Genomic DNA, 13,561 nt, shown 5'->3' on the forward strand with positions numbered 1-13,561 from the left:
TTAGACATACCGCAGATCCTGCTCTCTCCACAAATGCAAATTCCTCTGCCCACGCAGCCTGGAATGCACGGTAATCATTGTCTTTTTTATTTTCACCATCTTTTCCGTTACAAGGGTTGAAGCGGATAAACTAGTTGGCTATCTGATCAAATGGATTTCTACACCTTTACAATAACCCGTCACATGCTCGCGAGCCATTGGTTCCCGACCCGACCCACGGGTCACGGGTCACAGGGCCCGTGACCCGTGAAATTTATCTTCAAAACTAATTTCTGTTTACTTTAAAATGACACAGTATTATTAAGCAATATCACAAGTATTTAAAAATCAGTTCCAAACTGATTTTTTAAAATTATTATTATTTTTTTCAACTCAAAATTGTCTGGGAGCCATATGCCGTCACCGGAAGAGCCATATATGGCTCGCGAGCCATAGGTTCCCGACCGCTGGTGTAGTGTATAGTGTAGTGTATAGTGTAGTGTATAGTGTAGTGTATAGTAGTGTAGTGTATAGTGTAGTGTATAGTAGTGTATAGTGTAGTGTATAGTAGTGTATAGTAGTGTATAGTGTAGTGTATAGTAATGTATGGTAATGTATAGTAGTGTATTGTAGTGTATAGTGTAGTGTATAGTGTAGTGTATAGTTTGTTGATGGCTCGTGTGCCATCAACAAAAGGACCCTGTCCACCAAAACATGAAGTGGTAGATTAGTGAGATGAGAGACCTGGAGACAAGACACAGGCCAGTGAGATGAGAGATGAATAAGCGGTAGAGTTTGGAGAGCTATAGACATACAGATTAGTGGTCACAAGCACACACATGTTACATGACCCGCCAGCACATGTCAGCTTTCTTTTACGTGGCTCTGGAAAATGTGGCTGAAGATCCCCCGCTCGAGAGTGGATTGGCAGCAAGGTGGCTCTGCACGACGCGAGGAAGCAGCAAGGTTGGACTGGACAACACTCGAGACTTTAATTGCATTTCAGGGCGAGCCACAGGTGCCACGATCGCACGTGGGCACTCGGTCAGTCGCGACGAAACCTACAGATCACATTCATTTAAGCAACACACAAGGTACACAGCAAATGCCACTTGTACGCAGTTAGTGCTTCGCTTTGGGCCAGTTCATTAGCAGACAACCGCTGGAGTAATTTTGAACTTTGCTCTTAACATCCCCGAGTGATTTCACTGTGCCACGTGCTGCTATTCTGCGCGCAGTAGCGAAGCTGCCTTGTCAACGATGAGAGGCGACTCCTCGCACCGATGATGGCGATGGCGGAGGCGATTGGATTCGTAGCCGGATCAAGCGGTGCCAGTCCCCCTTTATACCGCGTCGACTCGTGTCGTCGCCGAGACTCCGCGAGCATCCACTACACACCACTCTCCACCTCCGCCACCGTCACGTCGAACAAAGACAGGTCCACGACGCCGCGCTCCACATCGACGTCGATCGGCGCAAACAGCCGACCGGCCAGGACCTCCGACCTCAGGTACGAGGTCCTCTGACGGCAGACGGTGCCCGAGCCCTCGCAGGTGGCCTGCAGGAACACGGCGAGCTCCACGTGCTCGTCCGGCCACCTCGGCTCTCGCAGCAGCAGTGGCAGCAGGGGGCTGTCGGGGCCCAGCTCGTGGTGGAAGGTCAGCGGGAAGAGGAAGTAGGGCCAGGGCCGGGCCCCCAGCTGGTCCGGCCAGAAGTCGACGGCGCTCTGGCGGAGAGGCCGGCCCGGCCGCGAGCGGTAGAGCACGGCCGACACGGCCACGTCCAGCAGCGCCGACGGGCGCAGGTTGGCGACGCGGAACGCGAGGCGGCGGCGGCGTCGCTCCCCGCCGCGGCCCCCCCAACACACCACCGCCACGTCGCTGAAGCGGATGGTGCCCGTGTGCGGCTTGGGCCGCGCCATCTTGGCCACGAACGCTCCTGGGGGCGGCACGGGGGCGGCTCGGCCGCCGGGGTCAATTAATAATTGTCGCGCGCACAGCGCGTCCCAAGAGACCCGGGAGGGTCCCGCTACGTCGGGATGTTGGGCTGAGGGGGGCCGCATTCACCCAATGAAGCCAAACTGCGATTGTGCTCAACACCGACCTGAAGCTTTCGTCTCCGCTCCATTTCTCATCATCTCCACTCTCGCGAGCACCGCTTAGTTTCACTTGTCAAACGTCACAACTTGACCACTACCCCCGAGGGCGCTCTCGGTGCCAAACCACGAGACCGAGAAGCCGTTGGGGACTCGCACTCCCGTCGTAGGTCGCTCACAAACTTGGGAGACGGTGACCTCTTGATGAGGTTTATCCAAATGTATTCTGATAGTGACCCTAAGAAAAGCGGACCACAAAGCAGTTCTACAGGAACCGTGGACGGTTTCTGCCTAATGCACAGAGGCCGAGTGCCTGTTGTGCGCGTTGTAGGTGACCTGCGTCTATCCTCGCATCACTAGCATTGAAACGGGCGTTTTACTTCCCCCCCCCCCCGCCAACCCCCATGAATCCGGCGGCCACGTGGCGCGGAAACTCAGAGGAGCCCCCCACGTGTCCGGGCACGGCTCTAGCCACGGGCGGGGGGGGGGGGGGGGGGGGGGCTGCTCCGGACGCCGAATCCACGGGGAGGAGGAGGAGAGCAAAGCCACAACATTTACAAGGGGAGTGTGACGCTTCGCCAGTAATTACAAACTAGCGTCGTCGAGTGGACGGCCAAGATTTGTCGAGAAATCCGTCCCGTTTCGTTCCTTGGAGGGATAGATGCGACGACGTCACACGCCGCGAGCCCTTCGCGTGCGAAGAGGGGAAAGTAACGAATGCACGCAGATTACAATGGGCGGCCATTGCTGGTCGGGTCACTCGTGGTAATCAACGTGAACTAGCTCAGATCCACTGCTGGATTATATGTTTCCCGCCCGAGGACGGCCGCTTGTGTTGACTTTACCGAAAGAACCAAAGGGGTGTGGATTCCAGCAGTCACGAAAGCTTCAAATCACATCGTGCTCATTGATATTCTTGGGTCAATGGGTAAAGTCACGTAGATAGGCTCAAAGAAAATAACAAAAAACAACAAAAAACGACGACGCTTCGATCGCAACACAAGATGAAACGTCCCGTAGACCCAAGCTTATTAATTGCTACAGTCACGGAAGCTTGAGGTCAAGATGCTCATTTCTGGCCAACCCTCACATCAACTGTGTCGCTCATCTCCAGGAGAGGTCCCGAGTGGCAACGTGCGCGCAAGGAGTCCCGCTGGGATCGGCTCAGCAGCCGCCCCCCGCTCCACGGGGCCACACACACGGCTGACAGAGGAGCGCTTTGAACGTTGGCAGGAAAGCTTCATCAGAGGACTGCATCCCGCGCGAATGTGAGGGAGCGTGCGAGAGACTGTGGGAGCCCGTGCCTGCGATGGACGCTGGAATTCGGAAGCCACGGAGGAGTGCGATTATAGCCACGCAACCCCCAACGGTGCGGGTCGCGGTGGCAGTAAAACCACCACGGTAGCGGAGTATGGGCAGCAAAACGACGGCAACTCTGTCTGTGCCACACTCTCTCCTCCCGCTCACACCGCCGCGTCTCACTCGCTCACACGCACGCTGAGACAAATGTCCTCGGTGTAACCGTAGTCAACTTGTGGGGCGAGTGCTGTTTGCGAGCACATACGAAGAAGGAGCACGAAGGGATGGATGGCCAGCACCACACCCGTCAGCCTCCGTCTCCTCGGTGGCGATATTCACACACGTGGAGTGGTGGTGGTGATGTTCACACACGTGGTGTGGTGGCGATGTTCACACACGTGGAGTGGTGGTGGTGATGTTCACACACGTGGTGTGGTGGTGGTGGTGTTTACACACGTGGTGTGGTGGTGGTGGTGTTTACACACTATCTCTAACACACACACACTGTCTCGAACACACACACACTAACACACACACGCACTGTCTCTCACACACTAACACACACACTAACACACACACAATAACACACACACACTGTCTCTAACACACACACTAACACACACTAACACACACACACACTAACACACTCTAACACACACACACTAACACACACACACACTAACACACACACACACTAACACACACTAACACACACTGCCTCTCTCACCGGTCATGAACGCGTCCAGCATGAGTCCCAGCACCATGTGCGTGCCCAGCAGCGCGGCGGCCGCGGGGCACGCCTCGGGGTCGGGGTGCATTGCCCCGTAGCCCACGGTCAGCTGCGTCTCCAGGGCGAACGAGAATGCGGCGAGCAGCCCCGTGAGCCGCCGCACGCACACGGCGCCCGAGGGGGGCGGGGGGCCCAGGTCGCCGTGCAGCAGCGCCAGCGCGTACCAGGCGAGGCCGAACAGGAGCCACGAGAGCGTGAAGCTGGCGGCGAACGCGAGCAGCACCAGCCCCCAGCGCAGCTCCAGCAGCCACGTCCACAGGTCGCCGAGGCGCTGCAGCGCGGCGCGGGGACCCCGCGGAGCCCAGCGCCGGCGGCTCGAGCCGTCCCGGCCGATCAGACGGCCGCCGCCGCCCCCCCCGGGGACGCCGTGGGGCCGGTGTCCGCCTGGGGAGGGGGGAGCCGGGGCCGGCCTCCACGGCCAGGGACACAGGCGCCGCAGGCGACTGGGTCGAGTCACCGACTCGCTGCTTCTCATCCGGGTCGGGGGTCTTCTCGGCTTTGCCTGCACTGCGAGTCTGGCTCGCTGTGGTGTCAGTGCCCCGTCTGGGTTGCACGCCCTGGCGACAAATTTAACATAATAAAATACAATTCTCACGACGTTTCGGCCACAACGCAAGCAGCCGTCCTCAGGTGAAGAACAGGTCTGTCGGGAAGACGGCGTCTGAATGAAACACCACCAGGCTTGGCAGCGTATATTTAAGCTGGGTTGGAGGGGGGAAGGGGCGCCTTGACAAAGGAATCTGCATATCAAGAGGAATTTAGACACGGGGAGACACGCTGAGACACAGAGACACGGGGAGACACGCTGAGACACAGAGACACGGTGTGACACAGAGACACAGAGACACAGAGACACGGGGAGACACGCTGCGACACAGAGACACACAGACACGGAGAGACACAGAGACACGGTGTGACACAGAGACACGGGGAGACACGCTGCGACACAGAGACACACAGACACGGAGAAACACAGAGACACACAGAGACACGCTGAGACACAGAGACACGGGGAGAGACACAGAGACACATCGACGATGATGGTGATGATGGTGACGATGATGGTGATGATGGTGATGTTGACTATGGTGATGATGGTGACGATGATGGTGATGATGGTGATGTTGACTATGGTGATGATGGTGGCGATGGTGGTGATGGTGACGATGATGGTGACGATGGCGATGTATCCTGGTGGCGATGGTGGTGATGGTGACGATGATGGTGATGATGGTGATTGTACCCTGGTGGCGATGATGATGGTGATGATGGTGGTGATGGTGACGATGATGGTGACGATGGTGATTGTACCCTGGTGGCGATGGTGATGATGGTGACGATGATGATGGTGGTGATGGTGACGATGGTGATGGTGACGATGATGGTGACGATGGTGATTGTACCCTCGTGGCGATGGTGATGATGATGATGGTAATGATGGTGGTGATGGTGATTGTACCCTGGTGGCGATGGTGGTGATGGTGGTGATGGTGGCGATGGTGATGATGGTGATTGTACCCTGGTGGTGATGATGATGGTGATGATGGTGATGATGGTGATGATGGCGATGTACCCTGGTGGCGATGGTGATTGTACCCTGGTGGTGGAGATGGTACCCTGGTGGTGACGATGGTGATGATGATGGTGATGATGGTGATGATGGTGACGATGGTGATGATGGTGATGATGGTGGTGATGGTGGCGATGGTGATGATGGTGACGATGATGGTGATGATGGTGACAATGGTGATTGTACCCTGGTGGTGATGATGGTGATGATGATGACGATGGCGATGTACCCTGGTGGCGATGGTGATGATGGTGATGATGGTGATGGTGACGATGATGGTGATGATGGTGATGGTGATGATGATGGTGATGATGGTGGTGGTGATGATGGTTGTGGTGATGGTAGCGAGTAGCAGCAGCACCTATGAAGGTAGACACAGACAAAGATCCCCCGTGTAGCCTCTACAGACTGCTGAGGCAAGTGCTGTTAGTAGCGAGTAGCAGCACCTATGAAGGTAGACACAGACAAAGGTCCCACAACCACCACCACCACAACCACCACCACAACAACCACCACCACCACCCCCATCATCACCACCACAACCACCACAACCACCACCACAACAACCACCACCACCACCACAAGCACTACCACCACAACCACCATCACAACCACCACCACAACCACCATCACAACCACCACCACAACCACCACCACCACCATCACAACCATCACAACCATCACAACAACCACCACAACAACCACCACCATCACAACCACCACAACCACCACCATCACAACCACCACAACCACCATCACAACCACCACCACAACCACCACCATCACAACCACCACAACCACCACCATCACCACCACCACCACAACCACCACCATCACCACAACCACCACAACCACCACCACCACAACCACCACAACCACCACCATCACAACCACCATCACAACCACCACAACCACCACAACAACCATCACCATCACAACCACCATCACCACAACCACCACAACCACAACCACCACCACAACAACCACCACCACTACAACCACCACCACAACCACCACCATCACAACCACCACCACAACCACCACCACCACAACCACCACCACAACAACCACCACAACAACCATCACCACCACAACCACCACCCCCACCACCATCACCATCACCACCACAACCACCACCACAACAACCACCACCACCACAACCACCACCACCACAACCGCGATGAGAATTTCTCACCTCGGGTTGCAGTTCACACGAGGCGGCAGGAGCAGCTGCTGCTGCTGCCTCGTGACGTCACGCGGCACAGGCCGTGACGTCACTTCTGGGATTCAAGTTCAAGTTTTCGGTGTCGCCCCGGGAGCCATTCGGCTCTTGAATCGGGTGCAACCGCAACAAACAGAAAACAAAAACACGAACAAGAAACATCTTAAAGTGAATACTCCCCTCCCGCAACGAGCGGCTCTGTAACTTAAATAAATTATGTTAATGAGCCCCCAGTCACCGGGCGTGGCTTTGCCCAAATAAGGATTGGCACTGGGACGTAGGTGACGTCACGCTCAAGAGCTTCGCGGTCGGGAGTGGGTGACATGACATCACTTGCGAGGCACACCGCCCCCTGGCGTTTGACGCCGATGAGGTCACGCTGCGTGGTGACGTCAGAGAGCGGGGTCAGAGTTCAAGTTGTTGTTGGCAGTGTCGTGAGCGCTGCGCTCCGCACCGACTACCCGAGTTCCATTCCCGCTCGTGGCCAACACCGCCAGTGACGACTTTCTGAGCCGGTCCTGAGCCTCCCCTACGTCGACTCAGCCTCAAACGAGTACCCGGTGCGGTGTGTCCAACATCGCTAGCACTGGGGAGACAAAGGCGGCCGGGCGTGGTGCTGGCCACCCACCCCCTCGTGTGCCGTCCCACCCTTAATAGGTGCTCGCTAACAGCACTTGCCCCTACAGTCTGTGCAGGCTATACGGGGGATCTTTGTCTTTGTGTGTTGGGAGCAAGTTTGAGTGGCGTATAGTCGTGGGAGTTGAACGGGCGCCTGCTGCTACTGACAGTCATTGACTGCGGTGGGACAGACGCTCATAGACACACACAGACAGAGAAGACAGGCGGACAGACAGAGACAAGAGGAACACAGACAGAGAGAGACGACATAGACACAGAGACAGGCAGAGAGAGACACACACAGAGGCAAACAGAGATACAGACAGAGATGTTGAATCGAACACACCGAACTCGCTCCATTGAAAGAGATTCCTCGATCTTTGCCCATCCCCGGAAGTCGTTTTAGTTTCTATTTATTTCCCTGTGTGGTGTGTAGTGTAAGCAATGTGGGATATTGATGTACACGGACATGAACAAGATCAGCAGACAAGACGTCTTTCATACTCTTTGGTTCTTTCAGTAAAGTCACGTAGGTAGAAAAAATTAAATAATAAATAAATCACGACGTTTCGATCGCAACACAAGCGGTCGTCCTCAGGTGAAAACTTCCAGACATTGTCGCGGCAGAAGTCACGTGAGCTACAGCTGAGCATTGTTTGACTGGTAAGAACGAAGTGGACCAGCCTACAATAGATTATTTCGTCCGTCCGTCCATCCGTCCGATGTCCGATTACGTGTAGCAACATCGCCCCCTACTGAAAACACTTGGCATGATCCTACAAAAACCTTTAGACTCTGTGAGGCTTTCCTGGCTAAACAAGTGTAACATTCCCTTATAATTCCCTCAGATAGCTTTTAATTAAAACATTTAAATTAATGAGGCTCTCCTGGCTAAACACGTGTAACATTCCATTATAATTAAAACTTTGAAATTAAATAAAAAACTCACAGCGCCCTAAAGCCTACAGCTAGGCCTAAAGCCTAGAACTAGGCCTCACAGTCTCCCTTCGTATCGTACCCCCGCGTGTGTGAAAGGGAGTTCATGTTTAACAATGTTACATTCCCTGATGTTTTTAATTTAAATTAAAAATTAGGTCACAGCGCCCTAAAGCCTACAGCTAGGCCTAAAGCCTAGAACTAGGCCTCAAAATCTCCCTTCGGATCGTCCGATTAGGTGTAGCAACATCGCCCCCTACTGCAAACACTTGGCAGGACCCTACAAAAACCTTTAGACTCAGTGAGGCTTTCCTGGCTAAACAAGTGTAACATTCCCTTATAATTCCCTGGGATAGTTTTTAAGTAATACATTTCAATTACAAATGTACTCGCAGCGGCCTAAAGCCTACAGCTAGGCCTACAGCCGAGAACTAGGCCTCAAACTCTCCCTTCGTATCGTACCCCCCCGCGTGTGTGAAAGGGAGTTAATGTTTAACAATGTTACATTCCCTGATGTTTTTAAATAGAAACATTTAAATTTAAAGCTTTTACATAAAAATAAACTCCCTACCCCCCCGTCGTCGGCGGGTCTCCAGCCTAGAGCCAGGCCTGGAAATCTCTCCCCCGCTTGGGGTGTATTGGGCGGGGCTACAGCGGTAGGGGGTGGGGCTGGGCGGGGCTACTGCGGCAGGGGGCGGGGCCACGAGGTGCAGGGCGGGGCTACGCGGGGTTGGGGCGGGGTTACGGCGGTAAGAGGCGTGGCCACGAGCTGGGGGCGGGGACACCGAGATGGGGCGGGGCCACGGGTGGCCGGGGCAGGGTTACGCGGGTGTAGGGCGGGGCCACGGGGGCGGAGCGGGGCCACGGGGGACCGGGGCGGGGTCAAGCGGTGTGAGGCGGAGCTTAGCGCGATGGAGGGAGGGGCCGTTGGCGAAAAGGGCCGGAGTCTACAGTCGAGAATACAGTACCGGGGGCGAGAAGGCGGGGCTAATAGTCATAGGGGCGTGGCTTACCCCAAGAGGTCAAGACCATGGGGGCGGAGTGTGGGAGGGGCAGAGCAGAAAGGAAGTAGAGATACGTCACGTGAGGGCTGCGTTAACCAATCGTATCCCACGTCTCGCGTTATCGGTTCCCGCGCGTGTCGTGATTTGTCGGATGAATCAAGCACGTGGAGTCCAGCGGACCAATCGCAAGGCGTCTTGCTGGGGGTGGGGGGGTCGGTTCACTCGCGCTGCCATTGGATGCGCGCGCCGCGGGCGCGTGGTTGGTTGTCCTAAGAATGAATTACTGGGGACGTCCAATTTATTTCAATGCGAATTTAGCGTTACTAAAACAATAGCTGCGTGTAATTCACGCAGTGAGGGAAAACTGTTAAAATTTCTGATAGTATAAAATATCTCGCAAGCCATTGACCGTTGCTAGGAGACCCAACGACCAATGAGCGCGCGCCTCACTGCGGTGACGTCACGCCACAACCTCACCGGTTAACTTTTTTCGGTCAAGTCACGTACATAGAAGAAATAATACTGAGTGAACCTGCCTACTACTACTGAGTTAACCAGCCTACAATATATTATACTGTCCGTCCGTCCATCCGATGTCCGAATTGGGTGTTATGACGAAGGAGGCAGAAGCCATGCAGCGGCAGGCCAATACCGAGGCCCGCAACACCGGCCGAGCCGTCTTGACGGAGGAGGCAAAAAGCAAGCAGCGGCAGGCCAATACCGCCGCCCACGCCGCCGCCCGAGCTGTCTTGACAAACGACGCAGAAGCCATGCAGCGGCAGGCCAATACCGACGCCCGCGCCGCCGGCCGAGCTGTTTTGACGAAGGAGGCAGAAGCCATTCAGCGGCAGGACAATACCGAGGCCCGCAACGCCACCCGAGTAGCCCAGTCCGATGAGAAGATAAGGGACGCAAAACGACAGGACAACACGGCTAAGCGTCGCGGCGCTAGGGAAGGCCTTTCAGTGACCAGCAAGGACATCCAATAACAACAGAACACCTCCAAACGTGGCATGTCTCGCACCATTCAAACCCAGGCGATACGCTGTGCCGGGGATGAGCGGCTGATGAGGCTCGCATCGACTATTGTCGAAAAAATAACGATCGATCAGGCTGACATCGATGTCCTTGCTCAAGGTCAGAATTACACAAAGCACCCTAATTTGGGTCTTGCCTACTTTCACCTTTGCTCCGCCGACCCGAACGGCCACGTGTTCAACAACGAAACGTTATTTGGCGACCAGTCTGGCGCAACATGCGAGCTTATTACTTCAACTATTGGTGCGCCTGTGTCCAAGGGTGACGCCATGCGTTGTCAAAAGAGTGCGGCCACTCACGATCCGTCAGGCGCCATTGCCGTGTGTGCCTCTTGCAACGAAATTATCTTTCCTGGCGAGAACGCGCCTGTCCAGCTCGATATCGTGGGGCTGCATGATGCGTTCCATTTGACATTGCAGCAGATGCAGCAACTCGACAGCATGCCAGCGGATGTTGTTTTTGTGCATGTTTCCGTTCTGCGGTGGAATCGACGCTGCTACCACTTGAACCCCGACTTGGTTTATGACATTCATGCGATCGCTCTGTGCACGACATGCGCTGCCAACCCATTGTCTCATGAGTACAGCATTGCTTCCGGACATGACTACGGCCGCCAATCCGCAATGCCGCACCTCAATGCGACGACCTTGAGTGCAGTTGTGCCTGTGCACAACTTTAACATAAACATTTTGGTGCGCCCACATCACTCCATGGGACAGTATTTGCTTTCCAAGTGACGGTCCAGTTGAAGTCGCGAAAACGCTTCCTGTTGTTGACGTCACGCGCCGTCCACACATCACATTCCTTGGCCCTCGTGATCAGTGGCGCAAAATCTGTGGCAAGTTTCATGCTTTGTACGATATCGATGTCCACGGGGCTTACGCGTGGCTTCGGGTTTGGAAACAGCTGCAGCACCCATTCTTTGTGGATGTCACTGTGGACAACTCAACATCAACGCAGTCGAAGCTGATGGAACTCGGGGCGCTAATCGAAGATGAGGCAATTGCTTACGACGAAAAGGATGTGGCCGACATGAGCAACGAGCTGGACCGCGAAGATGAAGCGACACCCGTCCTCGACGACAAGGCACCAGTCGCACTAGTACACTCTGCTGTTTTGCAGACCCAAACCCTCGTACCTCTTGGTCAAAATCTGGCGCTGGATGCTTTGGTGCAAATCGTGCAGCCTGACGACGCCCCGTCTACGAAACCTCCCCGCGAAAAGATCAGGCCTGTTGTGGCCGTGTCGTGGCGCGGAACACGGCTTGTGGAGTGGGACGAAAACGACGAGATATTGATGGGGGCATTTCCCACGCTCTTCATGCTGGGCAAAGGTGTGCCCAAAGGACCAATGACCGTGAGCTTCCATCGGCATCTAGGCCAATTCTACGATGGACGCTTTGAGGACACTCTTTGGATTTCTACAGCGTTCAACCAAAAGCAACGACACGCCTGTATTCGCAAAGCGGCTTCAATTGGAACGAAAAATTCAAAGACGCTCGAAAGCCTCGGAGACCTCGCAAATCTGGATTCCTTTCGTGAGACTCTTGCTCGGGCTCGAGACAACCCGTTGACTCAGGAGGCGAAAGTCCTGAACGCCAAAATATGCAAAGTTCTCTCGATGGTGGGATCCACTGTCCCCTTCAGCCCATTTGAGCGTGCCGCAACGCGTCCGAAACTGCTGTCTACGCGCTATCGTTATGGCGTTGGACTCCATTTCATCACTTTGGCACCCCCCGAGTTCGAGGATTTGACAACATTGCGCGTGGCGATCTTGCGAGTCAAGCACTGGAATGCATCGGTTCAAAAATTGCACCAAGAAGGAACTTCTCGATCGGACTTGCCCAATGATGTGACCGACGGTCCTGGTGGTCGACTTTGTCTGACGGGTCAGAATCCCATGCTGGTCGCACTTTCCTTCCTGCGAAAACAGCTGGTTCTTTTGCATGACGTTATCCGTTGCCCTGCTACGGCAACAACTCGCGTCAGTCGCAACTACACACAACGTGAGCGTGGAGCTTATGGCGTCGTCTCGGTTTTCAACGCCATTGTGGAGCCACAGTTGAGTGGCCGCTTGCATTGGCACATGACGCTCTACTCCTCCTGCCTAGAACCTTCGCTATTCACTCGGCTTGCAGCCGCGCCTGACAACCTGAAAGACGCAGCCGCGGCGTTTCTTGCGAGCACATCATGCACGCACGTGTCTTTGGCCACCCACGACTGGTTACGTGAGTTCGAGGCACACGAGGTCCCAAAACCTCGTGCTGCCGAAATTGCTGTGCCTCCTGCCTCGGACTATGAAGCCTTCGTTGAAGTCGCCGAGCGCAAAGCGATCCTCACAGGATGGCACAGCCATGGGTTCACGTGTGAGAAAGGAAAACGTGGCAAATATATGTGCAGCCTGAGCATGGGACGCGGAGTGCACGATCGTCCTAGCTGTCCTCTTCTTCTCACGATGCACAAAAACGAAGACATCAGCAAGGGCATCCGATGCGACATCGAGGGCCGCGAAATTGACGCCGCAACGATTCAGTTCCTCGAGCAGCCATTGAACCACCTCAATGGCGTCCTGCTGCGGCCTCATTTACGGGGACCGATTGTTTGGGAGTTGCACCGTCCAGAGCAAGACGCTATGTTTGTTGAAACTAACATCATCGCAACCAACCTGCTCGGGTGCCACAACAACTCCTCGATTATCAGTGGTCAAGACGTGGGCGAGGCTGTCGAAGAATACGAAGCTTCCTACATGACAAAAGGAACAGCTGAACTGCGGCAGGCAACCGCGTTCCTGCTTGCCGCAGTCGATGAAATTCACGCCCATCCAAGTCGAGCAGACGACAGTGGTACGAAACGGCGGACCGGCAAACATTTGGCTACTCGCACTGTCAACGCATTCTCGGGCGGAGCACAATGGTCTCTACCCTTGATGGCCTACGCACTTTTGGGACACGTCTCACATCACCAGTGAGTCTTTCCGATACGTCTTTGCCAACGAGAACGTTGCCTACATT

General features: G+C 54.9%; 1 protein-coding gene across 1 annotated transcript; it reads right to left on the reverse strand.

The window, feature by feature from the left end:
* Positions 1 to 555: 555 nt before the first annotated feature.
* On the reverse strand, positions 556 to 9,507 carry LOC133362218 (inward rectifier potassium channel 13-like). Its single transcript, XM_061581152.1, has 4 exons — positions 9,478 to 9,507; positions 7,289 to 7,334; positions 4,101 to 4,547; positions 556 to 1,917 (listed from the first exon to the last, which is right to left on the reverse strand). Exons 1-4 carry the CDS (start codon positions 9,505 to 9,507, stop codon positions 1,370 to 1,372), a joined length of 1,071 nt encoding a protein of 356 aa, XP_061437136.1. The 3' UTR covers positions 556 to 1,369.
* Positions 9,508 to 13,561: the final 4,054 nt, after the last annotated feature.

Source organism: Lethenteron reissneri, unplaced genomic scaffold, assembly GCF_015708825.2.
Source record: "Lethenteron reissneri isolate LAM-NWPU_2019-01 unplaced genomic scaffold, ASM1570882v1 scaffold_1405, whole genome shotgun sequence".
NCBI classification, from domain to species: Eukaryota; Metazoa; Chordata; class Hyperoartia; order Petromyzontiformes; family Petromyzontidae; genus Lethenteron; species Lethenteron reissneri.